Here is a 24,155-nt window from a genome sequence, read left to right as displayed (position 1 = left end):
CGAGCTTCACCTGCTTTCCACTTTAAAAACTCCCAAAATCTGCTTGTCTATTTTTGAACTCTATGTGGTTTTATTTATCACTCTGATTATGGACTTTTTTTTTTTTTGGGTCCCATATTCTATTTTCCTCTCACCTTGCTCTTCAGTTCCCGCCTCGCCTCACATCTCACAATATGTCACGTAAAGCACTTAATCTCCCGGCGAGCCGACAAAGAAGCCGACATCTGAAGAAACAGATGATAGGGTTGATTTTCGTCAAGAAAGCCAAGTTTCTGCTCTCAATTTAACTCTTAAACCAGCACGAATGTCTTTTTTTTTTTACTACAAATGAAGTAACACTCATTTATTGTCAGGAGTCGCCTTGCGGCGATGAGGAGGTGGACCCAAGAAGCGAGGAAGCAGGGGTAGGTGAAGCTTTAAGGAGATTTATTGTGGAGCTTGGTGGGGACGAACAACGGGGCGTGGGCAAAGAAACAACACAGGCAACTGAACGAGACTAACTGGACGATGACAAGGACCAAACACAAGACGGGAACGAGCCAGGCGGACAGGGAACGAAGACAAGTACAACAACGGGAGCGAAGCGCAAGTCGTGAGAGTCCGAGGTGACGTGGCAACAGGAGGCAAACAGGGTAATGACCCGACACTGCGTTGTCGGTCTGGAAGGTTTAAATAGTCCGGGTACTTAGGGGAGCAGATGGGAAGCAGGTGCGTGATGATGACTAGGAACAGGTGCGTGATGATGACTAGGAACAGGTGCGTAGCTGGTGAGAACGAAAACAATAACAAAGGCACATGGCAGGGAGGTGATGAAAACAATAACAAAAGGCACATGGCAGGAAGGAGGGAAGAAAATAACAACAAAAACACTGACGTGGCAGACACGGGTCATGACAGTACCCCCCCCTCAAGGGACGGCTTCCAGACGTCCCAAACGAAAACAGTCAAAAATGAAACCAAGTCCAAGAACGAGGGTGGGCGGAAGGGGGCCGGTAGGTGGGACCAAGGCCCGCGAACTAGGCCGGTCTGGCGGATGTCCAGGGGGCCAGACCAGCGAGCCCCGACGGGGCCATTCGGGCGGACGTCCGGGAGGCGGGACCAAGGCCCGCGAACTAGGCTGGTCTGGCGGATGTCCAGGGGGCCAGACCAGCGAGTCCCGACGGGGCCATTCGGGCGGACGTCCGGGAGGCGGGACCAAGGCCCGCGAACTAGGCCAGTCTGGCGGATGTCCAGGGGGCCAGACCAGCGAGTCCCGACGGGGCCATTCAGGCGGGCGTCCGGGAGGCCCGATCAACAAGTCCACCCGTGAACACTCAGGCGGACGTCCGGGCGCACCCGAGACCGGAACGTGGAGCGGCGGCTGGTCGTCCAGCCCCGCCGAGTCAGGAACGTGGAGCGGCGGCTGGTCGTCGAACCCCGCCGAGACAGGAACGTGGAGCGGCGGCAGGTCATCGAGCCCCGCCGAAGCAGGAACGTGGAGCTGTGGCTGGTCGTCGAACGCCGGCGGGACGGGAACTTGGAGCGGCGGATGATCGTCGAGTGCCCGCGGGACAGGAACGTGGAGCGGCGGCTGGTCCTCGAACCCCGCCGAGACAGGAACGTGGAGCGGCGGCTGGTCCTCGAACCCCGCCGAGACAGGAACGTGGAGCGGCGGCTGGTCCTCGAACCCCGCCGAGACCGGAACGTGGCACGGCGGCTGGTCCTCCAACCCCGCTGAGACAGGAACGTGGAGCGGCGGCTGGTCCTCGAACCCCGCCGAGACCGGAACGTGGCACGGCGGCTGGTCCTCCAACCCCGCCGGGACAGGAACGTGGAGCGGCGGCTGGTCCTCGAACCCCGCCGAGACAGGAACGTGGAGCGGCGGCTGGTCCTCGAACCCCGCCGAGACCGGAACGTGGCACGGCGGCTGGTCCTCCAACCCCGCTGAGACAGGAACGTGGAGCGGCGGCAGGTCATCGCACCCCGCCGGGACAGGAACGTGGAGCGGCGGCTGGTCCTCGAACCCCGCCGAGACAGGAACGTGGAGCGGCGGCTGGTCCTCGAACCCCGCCGAGACCGGAACGTGGCACGGCGGCTGGTCCTCCAACCCCGCTGAGACAGGAACGTGGAGCGGCGGCGCTTCGTCGGGAGCCGCTGTGACAGAGACGAGAAGCGACGGTGGGTCGTCGTCCACCGCCCAGGCAGGAAACTGGAGCGCCGGCGAATCGTCGAGTTCCGCCGAAAAAGGAGCTTGGGGCGACGGCGGATCGTCGAGCACCGCCGAGGCAGTGACGGGAAGCAATGGCGTGTCCTCGGGCGCCGCCGGGACAGGGAATTGGGTTGGCGGCGGGCCGTCTGGCACCGCCGAAGCAGGGATTTGGAGCTGCGGCGGGCCGGGCGCAGCGGGGACCGGGACTGGTAGCGGACACAGGGCGTGCCCCGCTGCAACAGGGACTTGTGACGGACGCAGGGCGTGCTCCGCCAGAACTGGGACTTGTGGCGGACGCGGGGCCTGCTCCGCCGGAACAGGGACTGGTGGCGGACGCAGGACGTGCTCCGCCAGAACAGGGACTGGTGGCGGACGCATGGCGTGCTCCGCCGGAACAGGGACTTGGAGCGGACGCATGGAGTGCTCCGCCGGAACAGGGACTGGGGGCGGACGCAGAACGTGCTCCGCCGGGATAGAGACTTGTGGCGGACGCATGGCGTGCTCCGCCGGAACAGGGACTGGTGGCGGACGCATGGCGTGCTCCGCCGGAACAGGGACTGGTGGCGGACGCAGGACGTGCTCCGCCAGAACAGGGACTGGTGGCGGAGGCATGGCGTGCTCCGCCGGAACAGGGACTTGGAGCGGACGCATGGAGTGCTCCGCCAGAACAGGGACTTGTGGCGGAGGCAGGGCGTGCTCCGCCGGAACAGGGACTTGTGGCGGACGCAGGGCGTGCTCCGCCGGAACAGGGACTTGTGGCGGACGCAGGACGTGCTCCGCCGGAACAGGGACTTGTGGCGGACGCAGGACGTGCTCCGCCGGAACAGGGACTTGTGGCGGACGCAGGGCGTGCTCCGCCGGAACAGGGACTTGTGGCGGACGCAGGGCGTGCTCCGCCGGAACAGGGACTTGTGGCGGACGCAGGGCGTGCTCCGCCGGAACAGGGACTGGTGGCGGAAGCAGGACGTGCTCCGCCGGAACAGGGACTGGTGGTGGAAGCAGGACGTGCTCCGCCGGAACAGGGACTTGAAGCGCTGGCGAGGCGCCGGAACGGGGGTCAGCAGCTCTCGGGAGGCCAGAACGGGCCCCAGCAGCTCGGGGGGAACCGGGACGGGGCTTATCAGCTGGCGAGGAGCCGGAACGGGACTCATCCGCTGGAAGGAAGTCCGGACGGGACTCCACCGCTGGGGGGGAGCCGGAACAGGGTTCAGCAGCTGGCAGAGAGCCGGGACGGGGCTCGGCAGCTGGCGGGGAGCCGGGAAGGGGCTCGGCAGCTGGCGGGGAGCCGGGAAGGGGCTCGGCAGCTGGCGGGGAGCCGGGACGGGGCTCAGCAGCTGGCAGAGAGCCGGGACGGGGCTCGGCAGCTGGCAGAGAGCCGAGAAGGGGCTCGGCAGCTGGGGAGGAGCCGGAGCGGGGCTCAGCAGCTAGCGGGGAGCTGAGACGGGGCTCAGCAGCTGACGGGGGGCCCGGACGGGACTCGACCGCTGGGGGGGAGCCGGAACAGGGTTCAGCAGCTGGCAAGGAGCCGGGATGGGACGCTGCGGCTGGAGAGGAGCCGGGGCAGGGCTCAGCAGCTGGCGGGGGGGCGACAGAGGGCCGGGCGCAGCAGTCGGACCGGGCACAGCCGAACCGGGGGCCCTGATCCCTATCAGCCTGCCGCCATAGGGAATCAGGGGAATGGGGAACACGAGGGACCGAGGTTACTGGGGCTGGTGAACGTGAGCTAGGGGGTGCCAGGGGAACGTGAGCAGGTGCTAAAACCGATGGTGAACGAGGTGTGCGACGTGACCGTGACTTCCGAGATTTTGGACGTGAAGCGCGCGAGGTGGAGTGGGAGGTGGTCTTGAAAGACTCGAACGAAAAGGGTGTCAGGAATGGTTCGGGGGGAAGAAGGTGACTGGTACTAACTGTGTCCGGGGTGCGCTGAGCGTCTAACAAGGCGTAAATGTAGTCGGCATCGTACTCGTGATCCGAGTCGACAAAAACGTGCGGGGCGTAGTGCTCAAAAACTTCTGCTAAATCATTATCAACTAAAGCGTGAGTGGGTGAATTGGCCTGGTGATCAAAATTGTCGTCGGAATCGGAATCAATGGTACAGTGGGGAGGAAGGTTGGGAGGGAAGTCGAGGGCGTTACCGTGAAACGAAGACGAGGTACGGGGCTGGTCGGCAGGCTGGTGAGGGGCAGGCACCGGAGGCTGCACGGTCGGTGCAGCTGACGTGGGGGCTGCATGGGTTGCTGCAGCTGACGTGGAGGCGACGTGGGTTGCTGCAGCTGGCGTGGAGGTGACGTGGGTTGCGGCAGATGACGTGGAGGCGGGACCCCTTTCAGCCAGCTGTCGGTCGGCCAGCTGTGCCAGCCTCATGCTCTCCACCATCTTGACCTCCAGCTCCGCCATCTGAGCTGTCAGCTCCATGATAGCCTCCCGGGGTGGTACCGCGGCGGCGCCCTTCTCCGCGATCGAGGCCACCTGCTCCGCTATCTGGGCCAGTCGTGCCCCCAGCTCAGCGCGGCGGGAGTCCAAAAGGTAGGTGGTCTTTTCGAACAAGTCCTCGTAATCTGGGGAAGCGGGGAGCGTGGCAGACGTGGCGCTGAGCTGATCGGCGGGTTGGTGGGGGGGGTCCGTGCGGCGGTGTCCATGACGCCGCCGCGAGCCCCTCGCTGGGTCCTTCTTTCGAGGTCGGGTCATTCTGTCAGGAGTCGCCTTGCGGCGATGAGGAGGTGGACCCAAGAAGCGAGGAAGCAGGGGTAGGTGAAGCTTTAAGGAGATTTATTGTGGAGCTTGGTGGGGACGAACAACGGGGCGTGGGCAAAGAAACAACACAGGCAACTGAACGAGACTAACTGGACGATGACAAGGACCAAACACAAGACGGGAACGAGCCAGGCGGACAGGGAACGAAGACAAGTACAACAACGGGAGCGAAGCGCAAGTCGTGAGAGTCCGAGGTGACGTGGCAACAGGAGGCAAACAGGGTAATGACCCGACACTGCGTTGTCGGTCTGGAAGGTTTAAATAGTCCGGGTACTTAGGGGAGCAGATGGGAAGCAGGTGCGTGATGATGACTAGGAACAGGTGCGTGATGATGACTAGGAACAGGTGCGTAGCTGGTGAGAACGAAAACAATAACAAAGGCACATGGCAGGGAGGTGATGAAAACAATAACAAAAGGCACATGGCAGGAAGGAGGGAAGAAAATAACAACAAAAACACTGACGTGGCAGACACGGGTCATGACATTTATTGTCCCAATGGCGTAGTCCAAAGTATTACATGGTTTGTTTTGCAATGTTATACAATTAGGGACGTGCGGCGCTCCAATTTTAGATGATTCATTATGTGGTATGGTACGATTCAAGAACGATACATTTTCAATTGGATCAATTTGGTTTATTATAATCAAAACCGAAATACATATTATAAATGAAAAGGCATATATTTTTCTAACAATTGAACAACAACTGTGCAGTATCTTACGTTATGTGAAGACGCCATCTGTAACAACAGTTGGTAGGAGAATTTGTCTTGTGTTCACTCCAAATTGTGTGGCCATAGTTTGGGAATTTGAATTGCAGCTAGTTTTTATTTCGTTTTGAGTTTAGTTTTTTTTTTCTTAGTAAGTCTTAATAAGTTTTCAGGACATCTTTATTACTTTTTATTAGCTTTAGTTTTTCTTCAAAAGCACTCGGTTTTAGTTATTAGTATTAGTTTTTGCTTTTAAATGAATTGGTGTTGTAAGATTAGAAAAACACCATGGTAAGTATTCAGTAGTACAAAAAAAATCTAAAAAAAATGTTTTAAAACATTTTGATAATACATCGTACAGTTTTACCATCCACAGACTTTGAATTACAATAAGTTCAGTGCATGATGGCGCTTCTAAAATTAGATGCATGCACCCGAATTAAATAAAGCTAGGATGCCTTGACAAGTTGACAACTTCTAAAGTGGATTTAATTATTGTTGAGAAGCATTAAACCCACTTATACAGTGTGCTGTTTTTTTTTTTGTTTACTGTATGATTTTTTTTTTTTCATATGAAAGAAAAAAGGAAAGCACTTCGGCGCTGACAAAAGCAGGGGAGCTATTCAAGGACAGCCACACGAAACAAATGCTATACTTATAGTTGTAGGTCGTTTAATGAATGTAAATTTTTTTCATTTTATTTTATTTTGTTACTGAAAATGTCTTTTTTTTAATTATAGTTTTAGTTATTTTGTTAGTTTACATTCAACTAAAATAACCTTGGTATCCATTTTTATCCTCTGGGAAACTACACTAGATAATTTTGATGTTTTTCTTCCTCCTCACCAAAGTATAACAGTAAGAAATCTGTCCTTGCTACAAACTGCTGCAAGAGAATCTCTAGCATGAGACTGTACCAGGCTGGTCCACAAATTTTACAAAGCGGCAAAGTAGATGATCCGGGGTCACCTTGGCAAACCGCACAGAACCTCCTTTCCTTATTACAAGCATTTATTTCAAGGTGGGACCGCAGCATTTTTTTCTCCCTGAATATCAATGAGTCCTATTTGCAAATGAGAACCCTTGTGAATATGCAAACACCAACACAAATCAGCACGAGTAGTATATGGACGATAATAAACTGTTACAGTCTTGATAAACGGCTCGTGGTTAAATTGTTTTGAGTTCCGTCGATCCGTGCTTTAAATGCATACCGCAGCGTCCAGGGGTTCAATTGTATCTCCAGACCTTTTGTTGTAAGTCATTCTCGTTTTCTCGCGCCCTCAGAGCTCATGATTGAGGGTCGTGCCGAAGTCTGAGTTCATCTGGGGACATCCTGTGAGCGAGTGGCAGCTCCTTAACATTTAAACGAGCCGGTCGGGGTTGTATCAGTAGGAATGTGTCCTGGATTCCTCCTGGAAATCCCACGAGGATTTAACATCCTACCTAAGATTGAAAAGCAGGAATTCTGAGAGGCTATCTGGGGAATGTGACCTTTAAGACTTGGAAATGGGAAGATGATGTAAGGTTTACCTGGGGTATAATATCTATCAAATATTTGTATGCGAGAGAATGACACCACCCGCCGAATGCATGTTCTGGTTTTATTTTCCACTTTGGGGAAATGGCTTGAATTGCAAAGGCTAAACTCGTAACAGTGACTAAAATCAAATCATTCTTTCTATGCCAAGATATTTCTGCTATCCAGAATTTTCCTCTTCTGTTGGCAGATAATTTAATATATTCTGGCAATATTTTATATTAATCTATTTAATATATTCCACTGTCTGGCTTGCGAGCTCCGTCACCCATTCCGCGGCATGCCACTCAACTCCAGCCAACACAGATCTCAAGGTGTTAAAATATCAGTAATGAATAGTTGCTAATCTAAAAAGTGTCATGTTCGAGTGAAGAAAAGTTCAACAAACATTTGTATTTCTGTTTGGGACAGTGTTTTAACATAAAATACATTTACAATTGTGTAGTTTGTGCGCTGGAACAGATTTATTACATTTCCTTTAAGTTCAATGGCAAACATGAGCTTGATTTATGAATATCCCAAGTAACAAACGGGCTCACCGAACCAATTAAGTTCCTAATTTGAGATTCCATTTTACTTGGTATCGGTGAGTGTACAATACAATATATGTACAAAATGTAAATATTTGTACTCATGGTCTGTGTTAGAGGCTGACATGGGAATGAATCCCATTCCAATCCTGCAGAAAAAATCCTGTCCTGTCTTAGACATGGACCATAATAAAAAAAAAAGTCTAAATTAAAAATTTCTTTCCCTTCCCGCTTCCGGAGAAAATGACTCTCACTCCTCCTGCCCTGCTCCCGTTCAGTTTTTTACCACTCCCATTTTAGAGGCCAGCTACATTAAAAGGTAACATTGACTCCCATTCCTTGGGAATCATGTGAAATTCCCAGACAAAAGTCAACCTCTACTCGTTATGAAAAAGACTAGGATCAATGCATCGGTAAAAATAATTTAAACCGAGCTAACGTCACACTCAGGAAGGCCTCATGTTAGTCACGTAATCGTTAGCAAGGTAACAACAGCATAGTGCTGGGTGATTTGGCCTTGAATAAAAAGTGTTATTTCCAATTGTGATAAATGTTTTTTGAATGTCAGGCTATGAAGACGAATTCATAGCGCAAGCCAAAAACTGCATCTGTTCGTTCGCGTCATATGAGGGTTTGAGGAACAAATGGCGCTCAATGTACTAGCAGGTGTTTCGTCTATGTGGTCATGCAGCACACCCACTTAACTTACTTTCTTTTGAATTTCTCGCCTATACTTGTTTTCTTTTTGTTTTTGTTTTTGTTTTTTTACAAACATACCTATATATTTGCAATGAAGACATTACTATTCCGTTAGCGTATGTTAGTGATGGACTACGTCACATTCTGACTGAAGTTCATATCCCGGTTGCTTCACTGCCCTAGGAATGGAACGTTGTTTAAAAAGAGGATTGCTCATATATTTAACTCTCTCTCTCTCTCTCTCTCTCTAATATATATATATATATATATCTACATACATTTGTGTGGTTGCATTGTTACAGTTGCTCTCCCAAAACGCAGAAAAAGCCCTTGATGGAAACAAGTTTGACAGCCGTGCTGTAACTAAGTATTAGCTTTGAAGATCTAATATGCATCAGCAACACTGATGAAGGAGCTGTGTAATACTATCCAATGTACGTTGTCAGGAGGGTTGTATGTGAGCACAAAATGAAGTGAGCAAAATAAAATATGAGCATAAAATAAGCGCAGCAGTTTGCTTTGACTGCACCAGTAGTCCTTAATCGTAATATGAAGGATTTTTTTAAAATGACTATGGTAGCAGGAGATGGGTCTGTTTGGTAAAGCCGCAGCAGTGAAACTAACTGCCTTCAGGTGTTTAGTGTCCGTGTAACAGTGTTGCATATGGCTTCCATCAGAGGCCCCCCTCCGTCTCAACACCTCACACAGCGTCCCCTCTGACTGACCTTTAGCTGAGCGGTAAAACCTGCAGCCCTTCCCCCTCCCGTCGGAGATTCATTTTCCTCCTCCATCTCCTCACTGTGAATAACCTCACCGTCTGTGTGCATTTAACTCCTTTCTCCTGACTTCCATCTCACCGTTGCTTAGTCTAGCACAACACGTGCAGACCCTTTGTCGCCTCCATATTGGCCTAATTTGTACAATATAAAAGTGCATCAGTAGATAAGCTCGTCCATATCTGCCAAACTCAACATCAAACAAATACAATTGCACATAGTCAGAGCTGCCAACTGTTCTGGATTGTCTGTGCGACACAAATCTCTGAATGTGCCCTCATGAGTGGTGTTCCGGATATTTAAAATAAAATCATGAGTCGCAGCCATTGAAAATTAGAAAAAAATACTCGCTAGATAATCATCTCTGTTTGACAATATGCCAGTGGCTCCGGTGACGTAGTGTTTCACTGCGCAAGCTAGCAGTCTTGCTGAAAGCTAATGACTTGAGGATCATTCCGTTCGCTGCTAGTTTTAATAGCGTGATATCAGCGGCGAGAAACAAATGAATGAATGCTGGCAAATTATGGTGTCCATTGATGCGCAGACAACAATTATGAGCTAACGACAACTTTATTCATCACCGAACAACAAACGCATTCACACTGCAGTGCGTTTTCAATACTGTCAGTGTCATAATTATACTTGTCTGTATACGCCAAATGGCCACGCTCTGTGACGCGTAGCTAATGATGAGTGACATTTTTAAGCATTTGCTTTTATTTTGATCCTTAGCGGTAGGCATGTGGTTTTCACATTATTTATTTTTTTATTTATTTCATAAAAATAATAGTGTCCATGTGTATGTGTGCAATGTGAATTGTTGGGAAGTCACTGTAAAGTAAATATTGAACTCATTTTTTGATTGATTTATACTTTGAAGTATATATCCTAACATATATTGCTTAAACATTGCAAAATGCCATAGGTGGGCTAATGGATGTTTTAGATTAATGGCGGTATTTGAGTGTATGTGTTTTGGCAATTTGGCATGTGCCTTAAACGTTTGTGGCTTAGTGAGTGACATCAGGAGTTCTGATTTCATTTACCATCGACTTCAGTTCAGTGTTCGCAACTTCCTCCATAGTCCTTGTATTAAGTATTTTCATTTTGTGTTCGACTGTTTGTCCTGGTCAGTAGCAGGCTGCGGGTTTTTCGCCGATTGTTGCAGTCAAGCACAACATTTCTTATCACAACTTTGAATGATGCAGAAGCAAAAGTAGTTTTCACACTGAAAAAATACTTGCTTTGCCAGCGGAAAAGAAATAATGTGTAGAGGCGTGTTAAGATGAGTTGGTCCCACACAGTGGAAAAGGGGCATTCCCTTACTTTTGTGAAAGTGGCCTACGACATTTCCATCCATCAATTTTCTTCACCACATCAGTGTTGCGGCTAACCGGAACCCATCCCGGCCGACTTCAGGCAAGAAACGGCACTCTGACTGACTGATGATGCCCATTCTCCTGCCAGGGCTGTGTCAGTCCTCTTTCTTGCAACTGGCTCATGACCAGTAACACACCAGAGTTGGCAGTGATCAGAAATACGATTTGTCTTGCATGTACAGTCAGACTGTCCTGGAATGGGAGACATTAACGTGCTTTGAGCGAGCCAGGCCACACCATTTATCATTCTCACAGACAGATTCAACAGCTGGTTCGTTGTATTTTTGCCCTTAAGGGCTGAACATATGCTTTGAATGCATTTCCCTAAAGTGTCAAATATTTTCCGAAAAAGGACCACTAAACCAAATAAAACAAAGCCCTACAAAGCACTTACTTGCCAAATATATCTAAACACAATACAACAGCGAACAAGAGTACTTAAACTATACAATATAGATCATCTCAAAATACATGTATGATTAATACAGTGTAATAAAACATCTATTGTGTTACTTTTACTGAGCCACTTAAACTTGGTCATGATTTCTACTATAAATACACTAAAAATCCTCAACTCCTCAATCTTTGAAGCTACGATATAACAGCTAAGTGCTAAAATCACCCCAACTAGCAGACCTCCTTAACATCACTACTGTTGGTTTGGTGCCCTCAATTTACCGAAATAGCCTTTTTAATAGCATTTTGTCTCTGTCCACAATGATGCAAATGAAGGCACACTCTTGAATGCGACTGTGAATCAAGGGTTGCCGTTCTTTTTAAAAGTAATGATATCAGATTGTCCGGGAGCTCGCGGAGTTTCTTCGAAAGAACAAGAAGCATCCTTGACGTGTCTTTGATGATCTGATTCGCCTGTCGTCGACATGGACCGTGGCTGATCTGTTGGAGATGAGATCAGTCAGCACTGCCTTGCAGTGGGGCCTTAAACTCGGTTCATTATCATGCACGGGATGCTTTAGTAGTTGCATTAATCTTACAAATACATTCAAGAAGCCATTGCTCCCAAGTCATCACTATTCATGTGTTCGGCTTTTGATGACGTGTGTTTCTTCGAGCGTCACGTGAGAACTTGATAATTTAGATTGGTTTCTTTGCTATTTGCTGCTTTTGTTGTTCCCTCTTTGGAAATTTTCCTAGAACGTCTTAATGGATTTTTGTTATTCTTCAAGATAACAGTGTCGGCTATCACTTTCTTCCCCCCTTCAAGTTTGATGTATTGTGGCACTTAAGAGTCTTTTTCTTTTTCTTTTTTTTTTTTATTGCGCCCGAAAGAACAGACATTATTCAGATGTTGGTGTTTCAATCACTTGTTAAATTATTTAGTATTTTTCAATTGTCGCTACTGCTCCCTTCTCTGCTCTTAATAGTAAAATACTGTTGTGACTCAGATTTTATTGTCTTCCAAAAAGTTGTCTCAACAATTTAATCTTCACAGGATGTTCTTGCTAGCGATAAATGATTCATTGGTTAGCACGCCTGAGAATGGCCCAAAAAAACTGAAAAGTTTGCTTACCATCCCCATCTCCGTTTTTCAGTCCAGCCATTCTATTTCGACCAACAGATCTCCCACCTCCAGCAACTCGAGAGCGCCCTCCAGGTTGTAAGACGGTGTTTGTCGGCGGCCTGCCCGAGAATGCCAACGAACAGCTCATCATGGAGGTCTTCGGCCAGTGCGGCGATATCACAGCCATTCGCAAAAGCAAGAAGAACTTCTGCCATATTCGATTCGCCGAGGAGTTCACAGTGGACAAGGCCCTCTTCCTGTCCGGTAAGGAACATTTCTTAGCCCTGCCACTATTATGGGCGACTATTTTTTCCGCCATCGATTGATGGAAACGTCCCGACCTTTTGAAAATCCATAATGATGCCTTCAAGCGTGAACACCATCATTTCCTCCAAACTGATCTATTTTAGTTGACAGATGACTAATGATGCCATCCATTTTATTGTGCTGTATTGACATTGATACCAACACTTGCATCGGTATTATCACTTCTAGCAGTATCAATGCATCCCTTATCAATTTATTGATGATTAATCACATTGGCTGATCGCGTCTTGAGCCAAAATGGGGTGCACCACTTAAGCTATATCCTCTCTTGACCTCCACTAAGTCACACTTGGAGGCTATTTGTGTTGTCCACTAATTGCCAGATGTAATTTGGAGTCTTGCTGATAAAGTGCTGCCTCCACCATAAGTGAAAATCAATGCTTTTACTGTCTTTATGAGTGCTTCATTCTTTTTTCTTCCCGCTCTGTGCTTGTTGTAAGTAGTGGCTCGCTTAGTTGCTATCGTGTAGATCCGCCCCGAGTTGTCATGGTAGCAAAAGCCGTGCTCCACGTTGGCCTCACAGCAGAGACAGTGGTCCTGAAAACTGGCAAAGTGCATTGTAATTCTTGGTCCTTTGATCGGACGGATGGATGGATACAAAACCATAAGTGGTTTGAAGGAGCTACTCAGTAGTTAGTTTTTTTTTCTTTGATAGTTCAATCGAAATTGTGTCTGAATGTATGAAAACAAAATGATTAATTGGAAACATGTTCATCTACTTTGCACAGTTTGTGTGCGTGTTTCTTTGATTTCTTTGCGTACCACTTGACGGCGCCTGCATACGACCAGTGGAACCCGTACCGCACTTTGAGAATCACTGCTGTTAGAATGTTCATAGATGTGAACTTTAAAAACTGAATGAATGAATGCGGAAAAGCACTGAAAAAATTAAATGGATGGATAGATATAAATAAGTTTGGGCAAATAAAGGCCTCCCATCTAATAAACTCCTTCCTCCTTATAGGCTCCTGCAGTTGTCAAGGTCATTTGACACAAGACTAGTTATTCACAAGAATCGTTTCAGATTGTGGGGCAACGTCTAATACATTCAGCAAGGCCGACACCACACATTACTTACCGTGACTGCGAATCCTCAATTACCAGCTGGGACATAAACAGCCTATTTGCCGCAATGCTGATTCACACCTGCCTCTGCACAGCAACGCTAGCCGAGGCTCATGGGTATTGTAGTATCCCACGCCATCTGTCTTCGCAAACGATTGACGTGTGATTCATCCAGCGTTGGCTCAAGGAAGTTGAAATGATTAAAAACGCATCACCCGAGGGATTGCCACTTTTTCAGCGCTTTAGCTTGCTTTAGATGACGAAGAGAATATTCTGACTGTTGTAATTACTGCAGTTGGGCTCTGCATTTGTAGGAATTGTTGGTCAATTTTACCAATATTACCATTTGTGTAAACCTCTGATATATATATTTTATAATTCACCTAAATTAATAGTTGAAGGCAAGCTGTAAATAAACCGCAAACTGTGATCCCAAAACACTCATTTCAAATGTATACTACAGCATTACTCTTAAAAATTACCATACAGATGATTTGATTACAAAAACATGTGCTGAGCTTTTAAAAGCAGATTCGGCATAATTAAAGCATACACAGTGGCTTTTCTGTAACTTCTGCTAACAAACAGAACTAAACTAGCAGCCACATACTGGATCTTAAAAGAAGAGTCATGATGTCGCACTAAAACGTACTTCCTTGATGCCAAATGCTATTTTTCTATTATCTAGGGGTGTGGCCACCAGGTGGCAGTATAAATGAGAGTGCCACAGTTATGTTAAATGACAGTCAGTACCGACTCCAGCATGCCCGGGACCCTCGTTTAAGGATAAATGGTTCGGCTCATGGATCGACACACTATAAAATGCAGTATTATTTGACGTTTTTCACCAAGGATAAAGAAAATATGGCACAGCTTTATTTTCTGTCTCCATGTGTTGCTGCTTTATGTTTAAATATCTGTTGCTTGAAGGATTATAACAATACCGTCACAACTGATGCTATTCGTATTTGCCTTTGCCTACCTGGTTGTTTTAAATATGCAAAATGTAATTTAGTTTGACAGTCAACTGAGAGTGGCAATAAATAGCTTGAAGCCTCTTTGTAGTTGCGGTCATGTGACTGAGTGGTTGTGTGTGTGAGTTGGCGCTCCAGTTCATGTATTAGCCAGTAGTTTGGGCGCATACACGCTACACATACGCCGCAACCTGAATACTCTGAGATCTCCCGACATGAAATATTGAAGTGGTGCTATATTGCACGGCAGACCTAACTTCAGGCCCCCGACCCCAAGCTCATTTCTTTTCCTGTTTGTGCAATCCCCGCCCCATTACAAATCCCTGCCACCGCCACTTCCACTGTCTCCGGTGATGAGAATTGAGTGAGTCACACACACTGGATACCGTCGCTGTGTTGCGTTGGACGACACCCAGACAAAAATAGACCCGGAATCATTTCAAAAACAATTTGTTCATAATATGAATTTATAATCCATGAGTCATCCTGAGTGAAAAATGAATGTAAATAAATAGTTGACATCATCACGACCGTATATGCTCCACTGGATACTCTGTGTCCACTTCTGTACACCTTGTATACACGCTTTGTACACCAGTGCATGATACATAGCTATACACCCTCTATACAATTTGAACAGGATCTGTGACCTCTCCAGACACCATTGGTACATTCTATACACCACTCTATACACTTTGCCAACACCTCTATTCTCTTTGTAAACCACCCTATGCCACTGTGCACCTTTTGTAAATCCTCTGTTTGCCTTCTATATCCCTCTGCACATCCACTGTACCTAGACATTCTGAATACCCCTGGTAGACTCAAACTTTAGACATCCCCCATGTATAGTATACGCTTATATTCCTCTCTATACAACAGCTTCAATGAATTCTACTCACCATGGGCTCTATTTTTGTGACGGTCATGACAAGTGGCATAAACCTGAGAGGAACCGGGTTAGACAAGGTGTTGTTAATTTTGCAAACACTCTGAAATTTAAATAAAAGGTGGGTTTGCGCCATTGTGGGCATGACGATTGCAGAGGTCATTCGAGCAAAGCAGCTCCTATCATTTCCTTTAACTGTGGCACGCTCATACCTTCCATGGAAACATCTTGTGTGGAGCGAATTGATTACTAAAATGATTCCGAGGGTTGTATGCCTGCCGGCACAAAAATCAAGGCTATGCCAGCCCCTATATCTGCTGTGCACCTTCTCACCCAGTCTATAGAAGCTCTGAACCAGAGGCAGCCAACAAGCAACGAAGATGGTGGCTTACAGTGAGAATCAATAGTCTCAAATGTCCCAAACACAATTTGTGGAAAATAATCTGAGCCTTATTGGGCGAGGAGGACGGCGTGCAAAATATGGACTAAGGCTCCTTAGTGATCACTTTCATGTCTCCTGTTTCATCCTACTACTCAGCGGAATGATATTGCTGCCATGAGGAGCTGTGTCGTTCCCCAAAATTCCCGTATTTGTAAATTGCGGTAAACATGCAAGTCTGAAGGTATCATTGAGAAAATGATGACTCTCTCTCTCTCGTGTGAATGAGGTTTAAAAAGTCGACAGCTGTCATAAAGGAGGCTTCCGTCGCCATCCACGTAACCGCGACTGCGTCACTTTCAATCTGTCTCGCATTTTGACACCCTCGCTCAGCACTGGTGCTTTTTACTGTCAAATATCTGCTGAAAACCTTAATGTGTATTTTTTGTAAACATTTGAATAGATGACAGCCATTGGCGCCACTGCGGGGAATAATGACATCAGGTTGTCGGACCTTCGACGACATTGTAACTTGAGTTGCGGTTGTTCTCGTCTGTTGTCGATCAAGGTTATCGCATCCGTTTGGGCTCCAGTACGGACAAAAAAGACACGGGCCGCCTCCACGTTGACTTCGCCCAGGCTCGGGACGACCTCTACGAGTGGGAATGTCGCCAGCGCATGATGGCCAGAGAAGAGCGGCACCGGCGCAAGATGGAGGAAGACCGCCTTCGTCCGCCCTCACCTCCCCCCATCGTGCACTTCTCAGAGCACGAATGCAGCCAGCTGGGCGACAAGATTAAAGGTTAAGTATCAAATTGTAGTTAAGTGTCATGTAAAATGCCAGTGGAGCCTCCAAAGTCAAACACAATCAGTTTCAGGACATTGGTTGACCTCAGTTTTTCAATCCCACGACCTCTACACTGTGCCGCCCCATTCAAAAATGTCTGATAGTAAAACCAAGTTTCAACAAGTGTAGCAAACTAATACACTCTTGCCGAGCAGGCGTTACAGTTGACCAACCGTCTTGAGACTACTTCATCTTTTTGGTGGGCTCATTATTGTCACAGTCCATTCATGTTTCATCCAATTGTGACGGCAAAGCAATACGGGGCGTCAGAGCTGGCGAAAAAAACACCACTCCTCATAAGATAGTGGCTTCATTTGCATATTATTCCAAACTAGTTTTTGCCTTACAATTATTATTTATTCTCATATTACGACTCAATTAAAATTCTCTTTTCATTGGGAAAAAAAATCTCGAAAATAAAGTTTCATCTTTATTATTCAGATTAGATTTTAGTCTTTTTATTCAGTTTTAGCACGTTTTCCTAAAATAAAAATGCTTCTAGTGCTTTTTTTGTTTTTCCTTAATGTGGCCCTAATACTCCAAACTTAATGTTCTGAGACATGAAATATTTAATGCTTCAGGAATATATTGAATAGAAAAAGTCTACACACCGCTTTTCAAATGACAGGTTTTATAATTAAAAAAAAAAATCCTTTTAAAACTTCACCTTTTTTGTCCATTGACACAAAGTCTAATTCTCATGTGACCTGTGCATTCAACTGTCTTTTTTTTTTTTTTTGATTGGACGTAAACAACTGTGATATTGTGGTTGCTCAAGTGTGCACGCGTCGACTTTAACTGGAAAGTTTGAATGAGTTCCACTTTAAGCAGCCATCCATCGAGTCGCCGCAAAACTGCCACTATTTAAAGTGCCTCAGATTAACCCCTAATAAAGTTAAGCTGTTCTCGTAGCCTGTTACTTATTTTCTTTCTCGCAGAAGCCTAACGGTTTTGTGCTAACTGACTGATGTTTGGGACTGTTGCCAGTTCCCTCCACCTTGACACCCTCTTCAAATGGGCCAACCAATCACATTCAGCTGAAAGAACTCCAAATTGTAGCAATTTTTTGAGTCATTTTTCTCTGGCAGGTATCAATCTTGAACTGTATGTAGCAAGGTAAATCCATCAGGTTTGATCACCGACGAAAGCGAGCCATTTCCTAGCCTGTCTCTTCCTCTCCACACTCCTGGAGTGTCCTCTCAGTGTTTCTGGCGGAACAAACTTGTTTCCCTAATGAGGGCAGACAATTCCAGGTCTCTTTCAGTCTCGGGCTACCTGATAACACAACGCCCCTTCACTTGAAAGCCGCTCTCCATCATTGTGTCTTTCTTGGCGCTCCTCTCTCGGCCCAGGCCAAGGATTTATTTTTAATCGCTTGGCACTGGCTCATGTGAAATGAAGCTTTCCCTGAATCCGAGGGAAAAACTCCAGCAGGGGAATCCCTTTTCCCTGTTCTCCCAAAGAACAATCCCTGCTATTGATGGCAACAAGCTCACAGATGCACTTTACAAGCTGACAGTCTATAAATGACCTCCCCGCACCCTCGTTTCTCTGTGTATGTCTGTGTAAGGCCATTTGTCACGTGTATGCTTTTCTTGTCCCTTTCATCCCGTAGGCCAGCTTTCCACTCACTCACCTGTGCTTTTTGTTTGATTTTTCATCTTTTCCGCAAGCCCTCCTTTCACTCTTCACCTTGACTCCGTAAGTCCCATCAAACTTGCCGGCCTATATCAAAGCCAAGAACCCTATTGATTTATTTTTTAAGCGTAATAACTTTGAGGTAGCTGAGGTCGCCCAACAGGTTTGTTTCATATTTCCTGTCAGCGTGCTTCAAACCCTCCGGGATGTTTCGTTCTGTATCAAAGTAAGAACACTATTGATTTTAAAGGTCAGTCGGGCCCTTGTTAATTCCTAAAATTCATTGTCATTTTCATTTAAATAGGATTTTTCAGTTAATTTCAGATGGTAAAAATAGAATGCCATGAAAAATGTTTGCCCACATGCAGATTTATTTATTACACAGAAAGGTTTCGGATCATCTAACCAATTTTAATGTCAGAAAGACAGCCCAAGTCAATATGAACTGCATATTCTAATTATGATTATATTTATTAATGGGAATTTTTGGGGGGGTCATTCGGTGACAATGTAACCAGTTGAATTCTTGTGATGAGGCTTTTCTTCGCAGAATTCTTGTACAGTCATTAGAGGCTTTGTGAGCATGAACTTAGCACTCAGGTTTCAGAATCTGAACTGTATTTAAATCAGGACTTTGACTTGATATCTCCTTTTTTAAACATTTCAGACGTGGATTTGTTAGCGGCGCAAACTGATAGCCGGACCTTCGCTTGCAGAATATTCTGCAAAATTCCTTGTCCCGTTAATTACAAGTTGTCCAGGTCCTGAAGAAGAAAAGCAGCCCCGGATTGCTCCCAGCAGATTTATTTGTTGGCTTGATGTTCTTTTTATGGACTGCTCTGTTATTTTGTGTACTTTTTGACGCTGCTCTAGGTTAAGATGTTTTTTTTTTCTCCCCCATCACTGTCATGGGCTCCTTTAGTTGGAATGTATCTGCAGTGCATTTTCAAATTCAAGCCGGGTAGTGCGTGCTATTACTTTTAGATAATAATTAAGTGATTGACTGACCAATTCCACACAAACGACGATTGTTATCAGTCAGCTGAGTCAGTCAGTGACATCTAAGGGTTTGACAGAAAGAGCACCAAATACGTCCAAATAGAAAAATAACAGTTGCTTGTTTCAGCAAAAAAACTGATTATTTTTCCTTAGAACAAAAATGTGAAAAGGTGAGTTTGTGGATAGCAAGCAGTGAAAAGGTGGCAAGTTTAATGAATATGTTATTACTTCAGTTCAACAAATCATTGATTGCCTCAATTATTTTATGAAGGACATTTAGCTGAACGTGCCTCGCTTGTGAACATTGACATTCCCATGGCATCTAATAATACCGACTGCTTTCTCGCATCCCTTTTTTTTTTTAACCAGACGACAGCAAGTTCGCCGAGGCGGTGCGCGTGCTTCTGACATGGCTAGAGCGCGGCGAAGTCAACCGCCGCAACGCCAACAACTTCTATTCCATGATCCAATCGTCCAACAGCCACATTCGCCGCCTGATGACGGAGAAGAGTCAGCACGAGAAAGAGATGGAGGAGGCCAAAGACAAGTTCAAGACGGCGCTGTCGGGCATACTTGCTCAGTGTGAGTGTCGAGCCTTTGTGAACGTTTTTATACACAGTTATTTTTAACATACACAATATGCTATGAATGGAAAAGAAATGCCAAGTCCAGTTTGTTTCTTGGTTTCTGGTGTGCTGTATGTTTCCGTCGATAGAAACATAGCACAGGGCAAATGACTTTACACACAAATTGTACAAAACAGTCATATCTGAAGCGCTGAATGCTGCACCCAAAGTAAGTACTCTTGTTTGTGTATCATTGCTTGTTGATGGGAGATGGTGACTTGCAGGTAAGTTGACCAGCAGCAGGTAACATCAAGGTTATTCCAGAAACCTCAACAGTACTTGTTTTTTGGTTCAGTTTGTACTTCATGGTTTTGTGTAGAAGCTAGCTGAATGAAACCCAAGTTTCATTTACATGTCCTTTTCAAGAAACTAACACCAGGAGGCTTCATGTTTGGTAAAAGTAGGGCAGCAGTTTCTGTATGAGTCCTTGTATAAAATGTGTATTGTGAGGTACTATATAAAACTACTAAGAAAGTTGTCCAGTCTTTGACAGTATTATGGAAAATATTTGCCACAACTGCACTGTTGTAACTTGTATGCAGTGTGTTTACTACACCGCTAAAGTGACCAGTGGTGTGGCATATTACCTATGTACGTATTTCTTCAAATAGTGTCCTACCTGTAGTAGATGCTATTTCCCAATTTGATCCAAAAAAAAAGGAAAAAATAATCTGATTACAAACACTGAGTCAGTTTGAACTGTGCTGCAAAGCAAATCCTAAATAAATGAACTAAAGTGTGGAGGCTTACTGTATGTAGTAATCATTTCCCAGTGTGGTATTAAAGATGATCTCAATTTACGTTCCAATAGACTCTGACATGAGCATCACATCATTTTTAGTTCATTTCTGACATTTCTCTATATTTCCCCACAATAGCCGCTTTATTCAGTTTTAAACTCCACTTCCACTTGATATAACGTTAAATGTCCCGGCAATATTGTTTAATCATGTTTCAAAAAGCCATTTGTCCAAATGAAGTTGTTAAAGGTATACAAACGCCATCTGTTTTGACGCTGGATTTGTATTTTAATCACTTTAGGTAACACGGCACTGAGCTCATATTTGCAATGCGGCACTAAAGCACATTGTTATTGCAGATAATACAATTTGTGGTGCTGAACAAGCTGCGGAATAACAATTAAAAAGTCTCCAAAGCAACTCGTGTTTCCTAGCAGATAAATAGTCCCAATCAACACCAGCGGAATCAGCACGGCAGCCTTTCACTCGTCTCGCATGAAAGCCGTAAACGCGCATGCACTCCCTCTGCCTTCACTATTGATCAGCGCCATCAAATTACAGAGCGCGCGGGACGATGCTATTGATCTCTGGCTCGCCGCTGTGTGCGCACACGCGCTTCTGATGCGGTGGTCGTATTGACTTCCCTCCTTTATGCATTAGGACTTGTGGGATACCCAGACCGCCCATATTCTCCCTCACGACCACCTGACATGAGCGCAGATTGTGTCCTTACTGGCTCTTAGGGTTGAAATTATCTGCTGTTTTGTTCAAGATGTGTTTCGGTGTAGCATGGTGAACTGAGTCCTGGGGTTCGACATTCAGATCCTTCCTATGTGGAGTTCAAGTTCTGCCGTTCTTGCGTTGGTTTTCTCTGGGCAATTATGGAACAAATAACAACGGCCATTATTTTTGATTGATATTGAAATACAATCAATGAACACATAATTATTTATCTTGAAAGTTTGCACTTATTCAATTACCGAAATTCAACTTTTTAATTTAATTTCAGTTTTTAATCCCAAAAGAATTGCGTTTTTTCGAGTTGGGGCTACTATTTGAGGAAATACGCAAATCCGTTCCAGATGCAAACCTCTATTCACTATCCAATTTTCTACATAACATTTTAACTCTTAATTGTCATAAAGTTAAAAAAAATAAGTTAAGTGTCGTATAAGTTATCAAAAGTAAGCAAAATGTGAAAAAACAATTCAAGACGTGCGGCAATTTCACATTCTGGACAAACGTATTGGAACACGTTTTCAACCCACTCATGAAATGTGAACTCCCTTTTTACAACATTTTGGAATTTTTGTCCAGGCAAGCTCCCTCATTTTGGACATCCCAGAGAGCCTGGCTCACAGTTCTTCCACACCAAACTCATCCAAGCATGCCTTTGTGCACTGGCTAACAGTCAGGTTGGAACAGGAAAAGGCCTTTCACCAAATTGTTCCCTTAGAAAACCAGATTTATACAATTTTACAAAACGTGAAGAAATTAAGGAGAGCTAACAATGTTGTTTTAAGACGTTACAATACTTTTGTCCATATCGTGAATATGGAAATACGACCATCAAACGGCAAGATGGTGCTTTGTCATCCACAGGTAAGAAGACCACATGCTTACTCGCACACACACACGCACAGAGTCAATTCTTTTAGACCCCTATAGTTTGACTCCACTCTCTCGCTCCTCTGCTCCCTCCCACCTTGCCCTGTGTCTCTGTCTCTCTCTGATCTCTGGATGGTCTCTGCTATCCTCCCCCCGACCTCTCTGCATCCCGCCGCAGTTGAGCAGATTGTGTCTGTATTCCAAGCCGCTTCCAAACAAAAGGCATGGGACCATTTCTCCAAAGCGCAGCGCAAGAACCTGGACGTGTGGCGCAAACAAGCAGAGGTTGGTACATCTATATATTTTTTGTTTATTTTATTTTTTTTGTCATTTTACCCGATTGTCGCGATTGATGTTCGTTATATACAGTATGGGAAAGTTAGTTTTTTGTTTTTTTTTAACAAATTGATTGTTGAAGCACGACTCGGTCAGGCAGGTGAGCATTAAAGACTCCGTGTGTGACCGTAAGTACTTGAATGAAGCCAGGAAAATCATGAGAGCTCCTTCATCACTTGCCTCACATGTGACGGGAACAAGCTACAGGGGTGTCCAGATACCAGGTAACTTTGTACAAAACATTTTTTAAAAATCAACTTTCTTTTCTCAACCCGTCATTGCAGTATCAATAAATCTATCATTTGTGCTACCTCATCAATTCGATGGATAAGAATGATGCTATCAAATTTTTTACGATAATATTTGATTTGTGGTGCAGCCTGGACCGCGTAAGATCAAATCCGTTCGGTAAGTGTCTTGAGCTAATACAGGTGATACCTTGACTTACAACTGCCCCAAATTACTAGTTCAGACGTGGTACACATGGCGCAATTGGGGAAGTGTAATGCCCTGGAATGTGGGCAAGGCGAGCCACAGTTACAGATGCACTCGAAGCCATTTATTGAAAGGGACAAAAAGTTAAGTACGCAAATTCAAAATGAGAGCACTCACATGGAGATGGTGTAAGCTGCAACTCACGTCCAGGTGCTCTCACCTAACCAAACCGACACCAGGTCCTGATGTCACTCACTCGGCCGTGCCCCTTAAAGGCACACATGTACATCAGGGTGACCAACGTTTGCAAACAATGGCAGAGATTTATAAGGGGGGGAGTGTTGCATAGTGATGTTTCCCTTTATTGTGAGAAATCATGATCATGATTATTGTCTAAACATAAATGAATATCATTAATTATTAATACTAAGTTTATTGAAGGTATTTTGAGAGACTTTTTAATGCCAGAGGTGTGTATCCAACTTTGCATGAATGAGTGCCCAAGAAATAGCTTGCAGCTTCAAAAAGGTTTGTACTGTAATTCCGCTTTTTAAAACCAGTTTGTTGATTTTCTATTTTTCATGATGTTATGCATTTTAGAAATCTGTTTTTCAAAACAAAATCTATAGTTTTGGTCCGTGCTAGAAAAACGTAATGGCTTAATTTGAATTAATTGTAATGGGGAAAATGGCGGTTAAATTGAGTTCCATTCTTGTGAATGGACAATTTCAATTCCCAAGGCAAGGTACCACTATATCCGTTTTTAATGCTAATAAAACAAACATGTGCACTCATATGTGTCAAAATCTCCCAGTAGGGGCTTTTTAAAGGTAGGTGTTGACCACCGCCTGTAAAAAGCCAGATCGAGCGTTATGGCTGTGTTTTCGCAGTTTTGTCGGATCTGTGTGTGAAAGAGTCTTTGTGTCCAAGTGTGTGACCAATGGGTGATAAATGAGATGTGTCTCTATGCAATCACGAGGTTGACTTGCATCCACACTTGATGGAAAGTCCATTCATCTTGCATATCCTTGTTTCATCTGACCATTGTGGTCTTTGGATGAGCAGTACATCAGACTGGTCTGTGAAAACCATTTTGTTTTCATAGGGCCTCGGGGATTCGTGCATTCTTCCTATTCAAACAGGCTCGTTTAAAAAGGCTTTTACTCTAGGGAAGGTTAAGCATGACCGTCAAT

At 45.6% G+C, this 24,155-nt stretch overlaps 1 protein-coding gene across 5 annotated transcripts in view; it reads left to right on the top strand.

The window, feature by feature from the left end:
* Positions 1 to 24,155, top strand: part of enox2 (ecto-NOX disulfide-thiol exchanger 2) — a 167,142-nt gene that overhangs the window by 121,010 nt on the left and 21,977 nt on the right. For all 5 annotated transcript variants that reach the window (XM_088294326.1, XM_088294323.1, XM_088294328.1 and 2 more), the window contains 4 exons: positions 12,157 to 12,363; positions 16,302 to 16,535; positions 19,587 to 19,799; positions 22,370 to 22,476. In XM_088294326.1, the coding sequence (XP_088150452.1) occupies positions 12,157 to 12,363; positions 16,302 to 16,535; positions 19,587 to 19,799; positions 22,370 to 22,476 (761 nt within the window). The remainder of the gene's footprint in view (positions 1 to 12,156; positions 12,364 to 16,301; positions 16,536 to 19,586; positions 19,800 to 22,369; positions 22,477 to 24,155) is intronic.

The sequence above is a fragment of the Idiotropiscis lumnitzeri genome, chromosome 4, assembly GCF_059441095.1.
Source record: "Idiotropiscis lumnitzeri isolate Australia: NSW breed Sydney's pygmy pipehorse chromosome 4, RoL_Ilum_1.0, whole genome shotgun sequence".
In the NCBI taxonomy this organism is placed as follows: Eukaryota; Metazoa; Chordata; class Actinopteri; order Syngnathiformes; family Syngnathidae; genus Idiotropiscis; species Idiotropiscis lumnitzeri.
Note: the sequence above shows the minus strand (reverse complement) of the source record. Positions and strands in the feature narration are given on the sequence as shown.